Genomic DNA, 14,785 nt, shown 5'->3' with positions numbered 1-14,785 from the left:
CTACTGCACTGGTGCAGCACATAAATGGCTCACCTTTCGACAATCGTCGAGCCACAACAGCCGCAGATGACCCTCAACGGACAGAAGTCACTACCAGTTCTGCTTCGATAAGACCAAGAAGATCCCGGCAACCGACACGTAGGAGGTTATCTCCGATTCCTTTGACAAGCGGGACCGTAAATTCCAAGTACCTTCGTCGTGTATCCTCCACTCCCGAATCAGAAGACCCAGACACCCCCTTGTCCGCTCTCAGGTCGAAGATACCTTCTCCTAGAAAGGCGACTCTAAGCTACAAGGACGCTCATCCCGCAAGGCCTGTTACACCTGTTCACATCGACTCTAAAATCAAGATCCCAGCAGCCCCGGCGCCTTCCCACACTGCCCCTAAAGCAAATGAGCCTACGCCCACTCTCAAGATACGGCTACCGCGACTGGGCGCATTGAGCATATCTGCTCCAGCTCCACAGCCCAACGTTTCAGAGCCAGTCCGCCCTTCCCGAGGGCGTCCACGTAAGGCGCCAAAGCCGGTTCCTCGTCGGTCAACTCGGCGGCAAACATCCTCGGTATCCATGAACGAAGTGTCTTCGGACTGACGGAGGAAAATGTCCGAGAAACGGGTGTTCAATACCTATCCTTACAATTCGACTCCATTGGTCCCTGTTTATGGCTCTTGTTCGTTAGACCGTGTCAATTATGCCCTCATTAGTGTTGCATGCTACCTGTATGCTCGTATAATCGCTGTCGCGCTTGCTTGTCCCCTACATAAGAAGTAGGTTTAGTAGCTGCCGCACACATTGGTCACTTCTGCACGCGTGATGGCAAACTCCATATACATCGCTTCTCCCGGATCGGCCCACCGTTGAGCTGGTATGTCTCTTCATCAGATAATTGCTCGGCCAAAGCGTCCTACTTCAGCTGAAGTTGGGTCCATCACTTCGGTTGATCTGCCCGGATACGAGCTGTGGTTGACTTACGTATGTTGCAAATTGTGCCCACTTTACTTTATTAGCCTTATGTGAACCATTTGAGGATTAGCGTACTGATACAAGTCGTACTTGATGGCTATAGATCAAGAACGTTCACGTCGTACCTGTTGCTGTAGATGTGCTCCGTTTCGCCGGGGCCCTATCTAAAGCACTTCAGTGCTACCCTCACGCAGCTGGTCGATTACAACAACTGAAAGAGGCTAGCTGGAGTGGAAGCGATGAATGTCGAAGGAGGAACATGACAATGCTCACACTGTATGCCCGTCGTAACTTCAGATATTGCTCACGAACTCCTCCGTGCCAATCTCAATCGATCGGAAGGCCGAGGGCGTTGCAGGTCCAGAGGACTCAAGAGTAATTCAGGATGATTTGAAGAAATACCTCCCGTCAACTGGTGCCAATCCGGTGAATACGGATTCCCCGCTTCTTCTGTTCAAACTATCGATAGCCAACACGGAAACAGCCATTGGTGTCTCCTGGCATCATACACTGGGTCGATATTTTGTCACATCGTAATTCGTTACAGTCATGCTGAACGATATCGATGCAGGCGATGCAACAGTGTTGCTTCAGTTCATGCTGATTTTGTCTCGGACATACCATGAACTTCGTGGCGACCTAGAGTCCATACCGACATTCACCAAGTATCACTTCTTGAGCCCTCCTCAAGACGTGGTAGAGCAATACCTTCCTCTGATGTCGCATCTCTCCCGGACGTACGAACTCGCAGCGCTTGCTGCCCGGTACGCCGAAATGAACGTCAATATCTGTCGCGTCGATGCTCGCATCAACGAAGAGAAACTAGGACACCTGCGGGATAAATTTGTCGAAGCGGCAGGCGGAACCGTCAATCTCTCCAGACAGGACTGCTTATCGGCCTATATTGCGAATGTTTTAGGTCGGTGCTTGGGGATTGCCGATTCGCACCATTACAAATGCCGCCAGTGTACGTACTCGTCCCGATTGATCACCCATCACATGGAAACCAGCATTCGCAGTATAGAAACCTTCCGGTCGCATGCGTCGAGGAAGCCGTTGCAGGCAACGCAATATACATCGTACGTGACCTGTGTCTTCAGATAGCGTCAGGATCTTTGCTGTACAACGCAATCTGCTGCAGATACCAGCGTACATACCTGATGACGATAATTGCCTGATTACCACTGCAATCGCGCTGCGAGCTGCCATCGATCACTACAGAAAGCCGGACGTCTTAGAGCAATACATGTCCGTTGCGAGCGATCAGATGCTGTCCGCGGCCAATACTGGACTGTCGATGTTCTTTGCTTCCCCTCCCGGAAGCATGTCTGTCAATTCGAATCTGTCGTGAGTCCTAGACCCCCTTTCCACATGAGCATGAATTTGATTGCACCTACCAGGCTCGACTGGCAATCGGTGCATTTCGGATATCCCGAACAAGCACGTTTCCACACCTCAGGGATCAACGACCGGTACTTGAGGGTGTTCCGAGCCAACCTGACGCGGATGGATAACGGCAGACGGGCATCATCTGGAAAAGCGGTTGATATATGTTTTGCGGTCCCTTCCTGGGCGAAGTCTATAGTGGAAACGACACTTGCTGCTGAATTGGGTGCTCCAGATTTTCCTGATACAATTATGTTAGCCAAATGATGCAACTAGTATAGAACCTCGCGGATTTCGTACATCACAGTTCGAGTTCGCGGCTATCGACGCTGGTGACCTCCTTGGGCCAGCGAACGCTGTCAAGACCAGATGGTCTTCTGGGCCGTGCATCTTCTAATCAAGAATGGCACTCTTTCGTGAAGAAATTAGATGGTCGGACGATGCAGAGCGCGCGACCATTTTAAGTGATCTGGCGCCGTGCCAGATGGCCACGTCAGTGCGGGGACTTTCTGTTGACTGGGCCACAACAGAGACCTCAGACATGTTCGTGCTAATCAAGCGAGGGTGCGAACGATATCAGCATTAGTAGACTTGCTCTGCTCCTGCCTACAGCATTACAAACGGAAGCTATTACGGTACACCTAAGTTCCACAGAAGCGCCGGCGAACACCGATCTCGATGGGTCTCGATGGGTTATCTCTGCCAGCGCGTCGTGTGCTCAAGCTTTGGCCTGCTGATTGTTCGCGCAAGGACTCGTACCTTACTCTGTTCTCAGGCGCTTTCCATGTTTTCTCCCACTCTTGTCTATAAGGTTCCCCCCGGACACGAAGGGCCGACAACAATCTGTTAAAACCCTTCCACCGACGCACGACACCCCATCAACTAAGCTCTGCCTCATTCCAGTGCAAATGTCTCTCTACTTGTGCGTTGACTGTGGGGGGTCGAAGGCAGCCGCTGTGATCGCGGATAGCTCATGCAATGTTGTCGCCCGCGCTCTCGGTGGACCGTCCAACTTCGCGTACCTTGGGTTGGCACCCTTCCTGGCAGTAGTGCAAGAAACGGTTGAGAAAGCTCTGCGCGAGTGTCAAGTTTCCACACTTAAGACTGAGCTACCAGGTCATAGTGCGTGCGCTGCTCCTAGGCGGACTTTTGTTGTTCTAATGATTGGCTAATGGCCCCCGTGGCCGGTTAGATCTCCCACTGTCTCTTCCGCCTCCTGCCGGGCATCCATACTTCACTGCAGCCTGGCTCGGTGTCTCGGGTTGTGACTCCCCTGCCGCTGTTGCTGTGTTGACGCCTGCTGTCGAGGCCCTGCTCGGCGTCACGACACGGATCGCAAATGATACGCATTTGCTCGCTGCTCCTATGAAGCTATACCCCGACGTCACTGGTGCAGTTGCAGTCGTTGCCGGCACGGGTGGCATCGTAGTCAGCTTCCGGGAAACCACACTGGCAATGCAGAGAGTGAACAGTGGAGGCGAAATTGGTGCAGCAGCAAGCAGCGATATTGTAGGCCTAGAAGAATTGGGTCGAGTGGGTGGATGGGGTTGGATCTTGGGCGATGAAGGTGGTGGATTCCATGTGGGACGGGAGGCTGTCCGTCAGGTTCTTGAAGAAGCAGATCGTGCTAGTATAAGGCAAAGAACGACTGGGGTGAGTTTCAGTACGCATATGTCTTCTGAGATGCCATAGTGATTGTCGCACTTCAGACGACTGGCGCGCCGGAGTTTAATGGAAAGCTACGGGGACTGAAGAATCGCATTTTGCACCGCTTTGGCGTTGATGACGTGCACGAATTGCTTACAATCATTCATCTGCCTGATCCCGTCGCTCTTCCCACCCCGGCGTCACCAGCTCCGACGCCAAATGATACGGCTTCGCCGAACGCTGTTCCTGCCGCCGAGCCGAACCCCATTCTCTTCCCGCGCGAGAAACGTCTCTCTTCGCTGTCTCCACTCGTATTCGCCGCTGCTTTCGAAGACCGAGACCCTCTTGCTCTCAAGGTTCTTCAAGCTGCGAGTAGTGCGCTGGTTGATCAAATCTGCATCCTATTGAAGGGAGAGAAGGAGGAAAGTGAGGGACGGACGATCCGCGCCTCCGAGAGTATCCTGTGCCTTGGCGGGTCGTTGTCTGGAGTAGACTCTTACCGCGCGCTCATTCTGGACGAGCTGAAGCGCAGAGGGTTCGTATTCAAGCGCGTGGAGGTTGTGAACGATGCCGCTGCGGTAGGTGCAAGAGCTTTGGCATTGGGCATGAATTCACAGAAAATGTAGTCTGTGGTGGACGTTTCGGACATTATTCTATTGTACACGGGGAGATTAGCCTTGGAAAGTGCTTATATCTACTCGGGTTACCATGATGTACTTGCGTGACTTTCCACACGAAAAAGAGGGATCTTCACATGCCAGATGAATACACTTGTTTATGTTCTGCCTCGCGACTCGATGCGTCGAATACCGTGTATATGCGACCATCTGCTACTACGAATCACGAAGTGCAGTCGTCGATCGACCAATCGGGCCATTGTCTGACGCTGTGGTCCACCACTTACTGGTATCTGAAATGTCCTCGCTCGAAGCTCTCGTGCAAGAGTGGTTGCGCCTCGATAGAGTGAAGTTCGTTCTCTACTCGAACAGTTCTGAAGGAGCTAATGTGAGATTTCCAGAATGAAGAGACACATCGCGAGATTGAGAAGCTATATGCAGCTGGCGAGACAGCTGAACTTGAGAAACGCTTGAGGTTCCTCCAAACGGAAGTTTCTGGCAAAATATGATACTCACTGAACTGTCTCTCCTGCAGGAAACACATCGAGTTTGGCACTGCGGGTATGTGGCCTCGAGGAATTTGTCGGGAAAAGATCGAATTCAACTACGTATACAGGTCTCAGGGGTCGAATGGAAGCGGGATTCTCGCGTATGAACGACCTTATCATTATCCAAGCTTCTCAGGTAATGGTCCATATGATCTCAAACCACCTTTGTCTCTCACGTTATGCATAATACTTTACGCCCCAGGGTCTGTGCGCATATGTCTTGAAGATGGTCGCTGATGCTGCGACAAGAGGTGTCGTAGTCGGTCATGATCATCGGCACAATTCAGAAAGATGGGCGGCTTTGACGGCCGCTGTCTTCATAGCAAACAACGTTAAAGTCTATCTTCACGAAGGACTCATCCACACTCCACTGTAAGTTCATTATTCTTGCTCAAGGTCTCCTGTGATTTCACCTCGATATGCGGGGGTAGCGTTCCGTTTAGCGTAAAGAAACTCAATGCGGCTTGTGGCATCATGATCACCGGTGCGTCTCTTTCAACGGACTACAGCCTCTGACATAAGAACTTTCTACAATGTGTAGCAAGCCACAATCCAAAGGTATGTAGTACAATTGCGATTGCGGCGGTGGCCTGAGACTGATTCTCCGCTAGTATGACAATGGTTACAAAGTGTGCGATCCGTAGCTGCACATGTGCGCATGGCTAATGCCGTGATCACAGGTATACTGGGAGAACGCTGTCCAGGCACGGCCATTTCTCGTCCTTATGCCGCAGGCTCTGATGCTCAGTCAAGATCATCGAACCTCACGATAAGGGAATATCCGACTCGATCAAGGCCAATCTGGAGCCTAAGACTTGGGAAACCAACGGCATCAGGTCCTCTTCCCTATGTATAGACCGTACAGCCGAGATGCAAGAAGCATACTTCGCCAGTCTATCCGCATTATGCATTGACAGGTCGGATACGATATCCAATATCCATGTTCACGGATGCAAATTCACTCAATTGGAAGGTCTTTGAACGGCGGAGCATCCTTGAAATTCGTCAACACTTCGATGCATGGAGTTAGCCACCCCTTCATGGTCAGAGCGTTCAAGACGTTCGGTTTCGCTCCATTTATTGCCGTCAAAGAGCAACAGCAACCCGACCCAGACTTTCCGACAGTAAAGTTCCCCAATCCGGAAGAGAAGGGTATGCAGCTTCGTTGGTATCTTTCCGTTAGGAGACTGATCTTCTGATGATCAGGGGCATTGGTGACTATATCTGCAACCTCAATTATGCGCACTTCCTGATAACCTGACCAGGATCTCGCAATGGCCACAGCTGATAGATGTTCAGCTGACTACGTGCTGGCTCAGGATCCAGACGCAGACCGATTTGCTGCAGCAGAAATAAGGTGCATTCCGTTTATGCCGCGGACTTGTCATCCGCTTGATGTCACTTTTTGTTATTCGATGTAGTGCCAACGGCAAACGGATTATGTTTACAGGCGACCAGCTAGGTACTCTCTTTGCTAGCGCGGTTCTAGTCCGGTACAAAGCCTCTGGGAAGCCTATTGGTACGTCCGCAGTTTCGGCTGGGAGCAACATAATGTTCATAAAAGCACATTGTAGGGAAACTTGCCATGGTCGCCTCGACTGTCAGCTCGAAAATGATCGAGACTATGGCGCATATAGAAGGCTTCAAGTTTGCGGAATGTCTTACGGGTCAGATTGAAATGTTCCATGCAGTCGCATTGGATGATGACTGTTCTGTCTAGGCTTCAAATTCATCGGGAACACTGCGCTAGCATTAGAACGCGAGGGCTATGAAGTTCCCTTCGGATACGAAGAAGCCATTGGGTTCATGTTTGGTTCAGAGATTAGGGACAAGGATGGCGTTGCGGCTAGCGTTCGTGACGTTACCTTTTGGCCGATTCAGAAGAAATGCTCAGAATAGCTACAGATGGTATTCGCGGAGATGGTTGCGACACTGCATGCGCAGGGCAAGACCGCCAGTTCGCATTTAGAAGAATTGTATCAACGGTACGTCCTAGCATCTGACGGAGGCGAAGAAACAACTGAACCACGATTGCTGCAGATATGGATATTTCCAGGTCTGTTGCCTCCTGTGAACATTTCATACGTATCTGACAGGTCATTTTGATAGACTAGTAACAGCTACTTCGTCTGCAACGACACACCAACGATCGATAGGATATTCGCTAATTTGCGAGACTACGACGACACAGTTCGTCTTTCAACGACCGACCGCCTTCATTATGCATGTACTCATGCTCATCAATACAGGCAACTTCTGCTCGTCCGAGCTATCCACGCACCATTGCCGGGCTGACCGTTACTGGTATACGTGACCTCACGATCGGATACGATAGCTCGAATCCTCCGACTTACAAGCCTACTTTGCCGCTATCTTCGGGGCACATGATCCAGTTTAGGGCAGAATCTGCTGTGGATGCGACGAAGATCACGTTGACGACGAGGTATGGCGTGGTTTTGTTCCCGCGACTCGTCAATGACTGATGCATCATCTCCTTAGAACGAGCGGGACCGAACCGAAGGTGAGCTATTGAACTTTCTTGGCATCAGCATACTCACCGCGAGTAGATCAAGTACTACCTTGAAGGTAGTGGCAAAGACGCCGAAAAAGTGCGCTCGCTGCTGCCCAAGGTGGTCGAAGAATTGGCCACCGAATGGATGGAGGCAGAGAAGAACGGATTGGCTCGCGCGTGAAACTGTAATGAGAAATAGGTGCAATACACGCTCTCCCCAAAGCTTGCCAATGGCAATTCCAACGGACCGATGTCTCATGTGTGAAGCTCTGTATATGAGCATGCGGATACAATTGCATTCGGAAACAAAGAGACAATGATAATATACAATATTCATCCACTAGAGTCCTGAAGACTGGTCCAATCCAGGAACTGCCTGCGACATAGCAGCCTGGCCGGCCGCTGTCGCAGCCAACCTTGATCGCTTTCTCTCCGCCTCTGTTATATGAGTCACTAGTGAGCACGTCGACGACCGCATATACAGGACACATACCGGCTTCTTTCTCTCGCTCGATATCTGCAACAATCTCCTCGATTTGCGCGAGATCCAGGCTCTACAATTCTGGGTCTCAGCATCCACAACCATGGAAGTTTGGCTGAATGACATACAGTAACCTTGCTGTAGCCCTCCATGACATTGATCTCAATGTTCTTTGCTCCTGTCTGAACAACCTCAAGCAAACTTTTGATCGTGAGCTTGATGGTCTCATCTCTGGTCATGTCGTCCCTGTGGTTCTTTTCCAAGAATTCCCGGACCGTCTTCGAAGACCTGCCAATCGCATTCGCCTATCCCGATATCAATCGATATATCTATTTCGCGACACGGCAGCAGTTCTCGCATACCTTCCATGCGCTGTAGATCCCTCCCGGTTCGGTCTGGTAGAGCCGTGGCCTGGTGTCATGGGGATCGAAGCCGACGATCAGAGTTGAGATACCAAATGGCCGCACACCACCAGATTGTGTATATTTCTAATGAGCATGAGCGAAACTCTCTGGTGGGCTGCAAGCGATCGCGTACCTGCTGTATACCAGCAATATGTCTTGTGATGTACTCCACGGTGACTGGATCTTCGACTGTCAAGCGATGACTCTGGCATTCTATCCGTGCCTTGTCAATCAGGACGCGTCCATCCGCATTGAGGCCTATATGCGCGTTTAGGACATGCATTGATGGCTCGCAGGGAGCAACACACCAGCAAACGCGAGACATATGTGATCATCAAGCATAACGACTTTGCGCACGGTACGTGGGTCTTGCAGCTGAAGTACCGACTTCTTCTCGACGCCCAGTACAACAACGTCTTTTCCACGAACTCCGACCTACGAGGGCAAGTAAGATCGTTAACGTTCGTTGGACATAGGCGGGCGACATACGGCACATGTTCCCTTCTTTACAGCTTCTAGTGCATACTCAACCTAACAGATGCGGCATAAAAGCTCAGCTTGACGTGTCCATCAATCCAGACAAACGTGAAACTAACCTGGAACAAGTGGCCATCCGGAGAGAAGACGGTGAGGGCTAGAAAGGCGATACCTAAGTGTTTCGTCGCCCGGGAAGTATAGCTTCAGCCTACCGCGATCGTAGGACCTGGACATGCTGAGAGGTCGACGTGGCTGGACAAGGAGATGAAGAGGAGTAGCTACACTGGGGACAGGCACTTCGCGGTACGCGCGTCGAGCTTGCGTCTCCCTCTATCACGTGTGCAGCGCGTAGTAGACGCCCACGTACAGCCCACCGCGTTTGGCGCCCGTCGCGTTGTCTAACTCTCCGTCGAGTCGTCGACACTGCTACTCGAACTCCGGATACCCTAGTTTTTTGTGCAGTTATCGACCGGTCTCTGCAAAACGTACTTTATTTTCAAAGCTTTATAATATTAATGGAATCCTCGTGCGTTTCATCAGACGATATGTGCTTCAATGCAGTGTGATGGATCTATTGACCCAGGGACCGGACAACTTGCCAGCTATGCGCGAAGGATCTCAGTGATCATTCCATACAGAGTCAACAAGTACATTATAATGGACACTTTGACAGCTCCTTGCAAAGTATGTCCGTGAGCGACTGCGCGAATCAGGAGCTACTTCGTAACGGCTTCGTTAGGATCGACCTCGTCCGCTCCGACAGCCACATCCTCGAAGACCAGCTGGTTCGCCCCTTATGTACCCAACATCGGCAATCCGGCAACGCAGAATATCTTCTGGAACCCTACGCAAACGGGTCTACCTCCACGCAACTTCAGTCCTGGTATGTCAAACAAATGTAGTCTTGCATGAAATGTTGGCAGTTCTGAGGACTACACGACAAGGACTAATTCCTGTCATTCGACGAGCACTTCGACAATCCCATGAGAAAGGCAAGACGCAATGCGCATGGCTATGCCATGAAGGAGCTGTGCACGTAGCAAGTGAAGCCTTCGATAGAACGTGGGGCTGTGGGTATGTTTCGTACAACAAATGAAGAATTAACCTTGACTGGGAACACCTTAGATATCGCAACTTCCTTATGGCATGCGCCTCTTTGATGGTGCAGGATCACCAACCTATGTACTTCCCCTTGCTTGATCATCCCGTCCCGCCCGGCGTGCGGAATCTGCAGTCGATGATCGAAGAAGCTTGGGCTAATGGTGTGAAGCAAGGTTACGTGTGGATTTGATACATGTAACTAACTGCTTCACAGGGTATGATCAAGAGGGCGCAGAACAGCTGAAGCGTCACTTAGTCGGTACTGGGAAATTTATTGGAACTGGAGGTAAGTGAGAAGTCCACTGTTCCTCGCGGCCAATGCTAAGTGATTGTCAAAGAGCTGTACGTTGCTTATACATACCGTGGAATACCGTGAGTGTGGTGCCTAGCTGTGTCATGATGCATTCATCGTTGCAGTGCGCAGCTCGTAGATTTTGAATTGGCAGATGGTATGTCCAATTCTTCTACTGATCCCCTCTATCCTCTCAATAAATTGAACAGGCCCGGAACCACTAATGAAATGGGTCATGGAGCATTTTTCTTCGGGGACTTCATCGCCAAAACATACGACGTTGAACGAGGCGCTCAAATCCACAAATTCTGTCATCGTTACCGACAAGATGCCCATCATCTTGCAGCATAACGGTCATTCACGCACTGTCGTAGGTTGCGAGCGATGCCCAGATGGCAGCATCAATCTCCTCGTCTTTGATCCATCGACGTAAGTCATAGCCTCTCCTTATTGACCCGACTGAACATCTCCTAGACGGATACTGGCGGACGTACGGGACGCCGGATTGGCCAATTGCCGTTCAACAGATCCCATTGAGACGCAGTACCACCGCCACGTTTCTCCATCTCAGGTGCTGCATGAGGTCCTTCATCCTGTGCAAACAATCAAACCACACAAGCACAAGATGGATGATGAGATATTGGTCCCTGACACAGTGAAGAAGTCGCGCATATGCTTGGAGGAACTGGGTAAACAGGACCGGGCTGATTCCTTCCATGCATCTCGGAATGGCCTTAGCCAGAAACAGCCAGATTTGACCAAGGTACTCAACGTATTCAGGCTGCGGGCCAATAAGCTGAAGTGCGTGAGAACTGATTCAGTGCGGAGCAATCTGCTCACCCTTCGTGACCTCAGGAAGAAGCGACTATATCAAGTGCTATACTTTCCACTCACTGATCCGTTAAGTGAAGATGAACGTTGGGCGAGGCGAGAGTTGACATGTCTCAAAGTCAACTAGTGCCGGACAAGTGTTGGTATTCAACCGCGCCTTACCCAGTTATCACCCCAACGTTACGATGAAATGATCGTCCTTCCTGGCGCGAGTCGCCACGATCATGTCCTGACCATGTATTCTCGTTTCCTGATCTCAGTTTGATCAATACCGGTTATTCCAAATTTTAAATAGTACATTATACATATGCTGTGCTTGCAACAACTATTTACAAGTGTGAAATTGCTCCCTGAGCACTGCTAGTCATACCGCAATGGTATCAACGCCACACGGAGCGCTACGCGGGTGCTTCCATCGCATCCGAGGTCCTCCCTAGAAGATCCAATTGCTCACTATTTTGAGGGTGCAGACCCTCTAGAGGCATGATTTCCAGCCCAGCGACAGCTGAGCGCAACGCCCGCTCCCATGCTTCTTGAACACGGTAGCCGCCAGCTCTCATGATACCCTCCTTATCTCGCCGGACGGCCTCGCTCAAGGGATCATCATAGTTGTTTTGCAAGACGAACATGTCGCTGTAGGAGTACCAGTCGTCTTGCAGAGCAACGTGCGGGACGTCCGGCATGACCGTGTTCTGTACTGCCCTAGAGCGCATCAGCCGGGAGGCCTGCGTTCCGTTCATAGCGGCAGACGAGCGCGCCGATGCGCGCTTGTGAGCCTCGGCACGGGAGCGCGCGACGAGTTTAATCGCGTCCTTGTCGCTCGTCTCGAGCTGGTCGATGATATCCTCACGCTCTTTTTCTCGCTCCTCTCGCTCCTCTTCTTCGGCACGGCGCAGCTCCAGTACGCGTTGCTCACGCTCTTGACGCTCAGCTTCTTCTTGTTCTTTGAGGTGGCGGTTGTACTGTTCTTCCCGTTGGATGTTCAGCTCGATCAAAGCTGCGTTCTCTTTACGATATGCCGCAATGCGAGCTTCGGTTTGGGGAATATCTATGTCGTTGATGAGGTTAAACGCTAAGGCCCACGCCGTTAGATGAGACTACAACAAGACAGAGAGCGTATATTTAACTCACCGATATCCTCCACCTCCTCCAAGTAGTTATTGTAAGAACGAAGGTCAGGGAAATCCTCCCGTCGTTTGTTAAACCTGCGCGAGTGAGAATCACGAGAAGATAGGTGTTCGCAACTCACTCTTTGGCAATTCGCCTTCGCACGGCGACTTCTTTCTCAACTCCCAGATCTTCGAAAGTTTGAGGAGTGAAGGCAAGCTTCCTTAGGATCTTGCCGCAGATTGGACATGGTGCAGGGCCCAGAGTAAACAGGCGGTCTATGCATGATTCACACCTGTGATACATCTTAGTCAATGGCATAGCATGCGCGCCGCTACATCATCCACACATCTTGTGATAGCATGCGCTGACCAGAAGGCGAAGTTTCGGATTCAGATATCTGTCAGACTTGCACACTGGGCATTGATCATCCATCGACTGCGGCCAATCAGGCTATACGTGCTCGCAGATGTGATTGGGTGCTTACAAAGTACTCTGATGTCCTGCCTGAGGGATCCTTCACACCGCCACCAAAGACGGTCGTCGAGGTGCTCTGCACCTGGGGAGTGCTGATACGAGTGTTGTTGCCCGTAGATGCACCACTTTTTCGTATTACGGTCCCACGGAGCCAGCTCGCAGCATTTGGACGCGACATGATTGATTGAGATCCGTTGTAAGAAAGCAGCTGGTACACGAGCAGTCAACTGTGGCACGACGCCTGATCTCAGAGACGCTGACAATTCCGATTTTCGTCATCTTTCCATTTAGGGAATTTCTTCCGCACACTTTTCGAGTTTCTTCGTAATCTACTGGCATGCAGCATTTCAAAAGCCATGAATGTCCTCTACGCATCCCGCATTCGTTCTTTTGCCCATCGTGGCGGCGTTCATCAGCTCTCGTCTCGCGTTGTTCCTAGTCCTCTCTATCGTCTCGGCAGCCATCGTGATCAGGCTACCATTCTCGCGCATCTTACCCGTTCTGTCCGTCAGAACGATGTCTAACGCGCCTCAGTCGAATGCAACTTTGCCAAAGACACAGGCGGAGTGGCGGAAGGCACTAGAGGAACTGCCTTCCTCGCCCGAGAAGATTCCGTCTTTCTTCTTTGGACACGGCTCCCCATTCCTCGCGTTCCCTGAATCCGATGCAGGTGGTAACCAGGTCACGGAAGCCATGGGTCCAAAGGGTCCATTGGCGACGTTCTTGAAAGATTTCGGCCCTGTTTTGCTTAAAAAGTATAAGCCAAAGGGCATCGTTATATTCAGCGCTCATTGGGAGACTGTCGGCGAACGCGTTGGTACGTAACGCGCTGCTCGTAGCTCACACAGACTTCCGAGACAGAGTTTTCAGTGACCGATTATGGCGACTCGAACCCACTGCTTATGGACTACTTTGGCTTCCAGCCTGCGTTGTATCAATTGAAGTTCCATTCACGCGGAGATTCGGCGCTTTCCCAGCGCGTCGTACAGCTTTACAAGGAGGTTAGACGTTATTTCATCACGCACTACTAGCCATATGCAGCGAAGTATTGATAGTGAGATGCTAAGGCTGGCCACCTCGCCCGTACTACGTCCCGAATGGAAGCTCGAGGGGAAGACGGCAGGGGATTTGCTGGCCCAGGACTGGATCACGGAGTTTTCGTGCCTTTCCGATTGATGTTTGGTGAAGAATTCCTCGAGACGCCTATTGTAGAGGTCTCAATTGATGGAAGCTTGAGCCCTGAGAAGAACTGGGCGGTGGGAAAGGTGGTCGAACAACTGAGGTAGGCATTTTGTTGATGCGGCACATCCGCATACTGTTATTTACCGCTGCTTCGTCACAGACGCGAGGGAATTCTGGTTCTGTCGGGCGGCTTGTTAGTCCATAATCTGCGCGACTGGTCGGCCTTTGCGGAACAGTCTGCTAAGTCCGTTGTGAAGGAGTTTGACAAAGCCATTCTCGATGCGGTCACGGTGCCGGAGGTAAGAACAAGACTGTACTTCTTCACTATTGTATATTCACCGAAGGTTCAATCGTAGCCGAACGCTAGAAAGGAGCAAATGATCAAGCTCATGCAGCATCCGGGGTTCCGCGCTGCGCACCCGCGTGCGGAGCACTTTGTCCCGCTGTACGTGGCGGCAGGTGCAGGAGGAGATGGAGAGGTTCGAGTGCTATCTGCGATTTACGGTGCACCTACGTTCGCCTTTGGCTTGTGACTGTTCGCTTGATGAAGTGTATTCGGAGAAAGAAGAGCGCCAGAGTTCGATGATGTCGTTGAGTTCCGCCGATGCGCGCTTGCCCGGGCGCTTGGCGTTTTGACTCCGCGATCGCGTCGCGATGGGATCACGTGTGCCGTGGGATCTAGATCCGAGTCTTCTATGGGAGATGCTAACCAATTAGTTAAATCTCTGCATCTCATCACTCTTTTTCTCCCCTCTCTG

At 51.2% G+C, this 14,785-nt stretch overlaps 8 protein-coding genes across 8 annotated transcripts; 6 read left to right on the top strand and 2 right to left on the bottom strand.

The window, feature by feature from the left end:
- Positions 1-1,268: 1,268 nt before the first annotated feature.
- Positions 1,269-2,069, top strand: LAESUDRAFT_642583 (uncharacterized protein; the record flags this gene model as incomplete). Its single annotated transcript, XM_040903737.1, has 2 exons — positions 1,269-1,479; positions 1,537-2,069. Coding segments are annotated over 2 exons (744 nt in total), but the record flags the coding sequence as incomplete, so codon positions are not given.
- A 62-nt stretch (positions 2,070-2,131) lies between these two features.
- LAESUDRAFT_270836 (uncharacterized protein) lies at positions 2,132-2,829 on the top strand. Its single transcript, XM_040901795.1, has 2 exons — positions 2,132-2,312; positions 2,366-2,829. Exons 1-2 carry the CDS (start codon positions 2,212-2,214, stop codon positions 2,616-2,618), a joined length of 354 nt encoding a protein of 117 aa, XP_040769187.1. The 5' UTR covers positions 2,132-2,211; the 3' UTR covers positions 2,619-2,829.
- A 239-nt stretch (positions 2,830-3,068) lies between these two features.
- Positions 3,069-4,798, top strand: LAESUDRAFT_720678 (uncharacterized protein). The gene is made up of 3 exons (XM_040907864.1): positions 3,069-3,473; positions 3,544-4,004; positions 4,061-4,798. Exons 1-3 carry the CDS (start codon positions 3,260-3,262, stop codon positions 4,622-4,624), a joined length of 1,239 nt encoding a protein of 412 aa, XP_040769186.1. The 5' UTR covers positions 3,069-3,259; the 3' UTR covers positions 4,625-4,798.
- A 4-nt stretch (positions 4,799-4,802) lies between these two features.
- Positions 4,803-8,010, top strand: LAESUDRAFT_720677 (uncharacterized protein). The gene is made up of 22 exons (XM_040907863.1): positions 4,803-4,961; positions 5,017-5,090; positions 5,151-5,176; positions 5,232-5,299; positions 5,366-5,535; positions 5,595-5,647; positions 5,705-5,721; positions 5,775-5,792; positions 5,844-5,867; positions 5,917-6,080; positions 6,137-6,315; positions 6,370-6,377; positions 6,429-6,520; positions 6,585-6,682; positions 6,738-6,830; positions 6,884-7,014; positions 7,069-7,148; positions 7,204-7,219; positions 7,273-7,353; positions 7,413-7,606; positions 7,663-7,684; positions 7,731-8,010. The coding sequence occupies exons 1-22, from the start codon at positions 4,914-4,916 to the stop codon at positions 7,854-7,856; spliced, it is 1,782 nt and encodes a 593-aa protein (XP_040769185.1). The 5' UTR covers positions 4,803-4,913; the 3' UTR covers positions 7,857-8,010.
- Positions 8,011-8,015: 5 nt separating this feature from the next.
- LAESUDRAFT_642991 (N-terminal nucleophile aminohydrolase) lies at positions 8,016-9,271 on the bottom strand (the record flags this gene model as incomplete). The annotated part of the gene is made up of 9 exons (XM_040903758.1): positions 8,016-8,128; positions 8,163-8,229; positions 8,285-8,461; positions 8,519-8,644; positions 8,694-8,818; positions 8,869-8,995; positions 9,050-9,091; positions 9,157-9,194; positions 9,250-9,271. 9 exons carry the CDS (start codon positions 9,269-9,271, stop codon positions 8,016-8,018), a joined length of 837 nt encoding a protein of 278 aa, XP_040769184.1.
- Positions 9,272-9,862: 591 nt separating this feature from the next.
- LAESUDRAFT_642406 (DUF1671-domain-containing protein) lies at positions 9,863-11,388 on the top strand (the record flags this gene model as incomplete). The annotated part of the gene is made up of 9 exons (XM_040903728.1): positions 9,863-9,920; positions 9,982-10,111; positions 10,163-10,299; positions 10,353-10,424; positions 10,477-10,510; positions 10,556-10,587; positions 10,640-10,859; positions 10,905-11,231; positions 11,286-11,388. Coding segments are annotated over 9 exons (1,113 nt in total), but the record flags the coding sequence as incomplete, so codon positions are not given.
- A 271-nt stretch (positions 11,389-11,659) lies between these two features.
- Positions 11,660-13,023, bottom strand: LAESUDRAFT_692293 (CDK-activating kinase assembly factor; the record flags this gene model as incomplete). The annotated part of the gene is made up of 5 exons (XM_040906119.1): positions 11,660-12,333; positions 12,393-12,466; positions 12,511-12,663; positions 12,718-12,806; positions 12,856-13,023. 5 exons carry the CDS (start codon positions 13,021-13,023, stop codon positions 11,660-11,662), a joined length of 1,158 nt encoding a protein of 385 aa, XP_040769182.1.
- A 338-nt stretch (positions 13,024-13,361) lies between these two features.
- On the top strand, positions 13,362-14,560 carry LAESUDRAFT_642072 (Extradiol aromatic ring-opening dioxygenase; the record flags this gene model as incomplete). Its single annotated transcript, XM_040903713.1, has 5 exons — positions 13,362-13,662; positions 13,716-13,846; positions 13,913-14,127; positions 14,188-14,326; positions 14,384-14,560. The coding sequence occupies 5 exons, from the start codon at positions 13,362-13,364 to the stop codon at positions 14,558-14,560; spliced, it is 963 nt and encodes a 320-aa protein (XP_040769181.1).
- Positions 14,561-14,785: the final 225 nt, after the last annotated feature.

This window comes from Laetiporus sulphureus (genome assembly GCF_001632365.1).
Source record: "Laetiporus sulphureus 93-53 unplaced genomic scaffold LAESUscaffold_3, whole genome shotgun sequence".
In the NCBI taxonomy this organism is placed as follows: domain Eukaryota; kingdom Fungi; phylum Basidiomycota; class Agaricomycetes; order Polyporales; family Laetiporaceae; genus Laetiporus; species Laetiporus sulphureus.
The sequence above is the reverse complement of the archived record's forward strand: the minus strand, read 5'-3'. Positions and strand labels throughout refer to the sequence as shown.

Bases quoted from the DNA above. Each gene is read 5' to 3' on its own strand.
- LAESUDRAFT_270836 (XM_040901795.1), top strand. From the start codon at position 2,212: ATGTCCGTTGCGAGCGATCAGATGCTGTCCGCGGCCAATACTGGACTG. The intron at 2,313-2,365 runs GTGAGTCCTAGA...TGCACCTACCAG, and splicing joins TCTGTCAATTCGAATCTGTC to GCTCGACTGGCAATCGGTGC.
- LAESUDRAFT_720677 (XM_040907863.1), top strand. From the start codon at position 4,914: ATGTCCTCGCTCGAAGCTCTCGTGCAAGAGTGGTTGCGCCTCGATAGA. The intron at 5,536-5,594 runs GTAAGTTCATTA...ATGCGGGGGTAG, and splicing joins GGACTCATCCACACTCCACT to CGTTCCGTTTAGCGTAAAGA. The intron at 6,521-6,584 runs GTGCATTCCGTT...TATTCGATGTAG, and splicing joins TTTGCTGCAGCAGAAATAAG to TGCCAACGGCAAACGGATTA.
- LAESUDRAFT_720678 (XM_040907864.1), top strand. From the start codon at position 3,260: ATGTCTCTCTACTTGTGCGTTGACTGTGGGGGGTCGAAGGCAGCCGCT. The intron at 3,474-3,543 runs GTGCGTGCGCTG...GTGGCCGGTTAG, and splicing joins GACTGAGCTACCAGGTCATA to ATCTCCCACTGTCTCTTCCG. The intron at 4,005-4,060 runs GTGAGTTTCAGT...GTCGCACTTCAG, and splicing joins TAAGGCAAAGAACGACTGGG to ACGACTGGCGCGCCGGAGTT.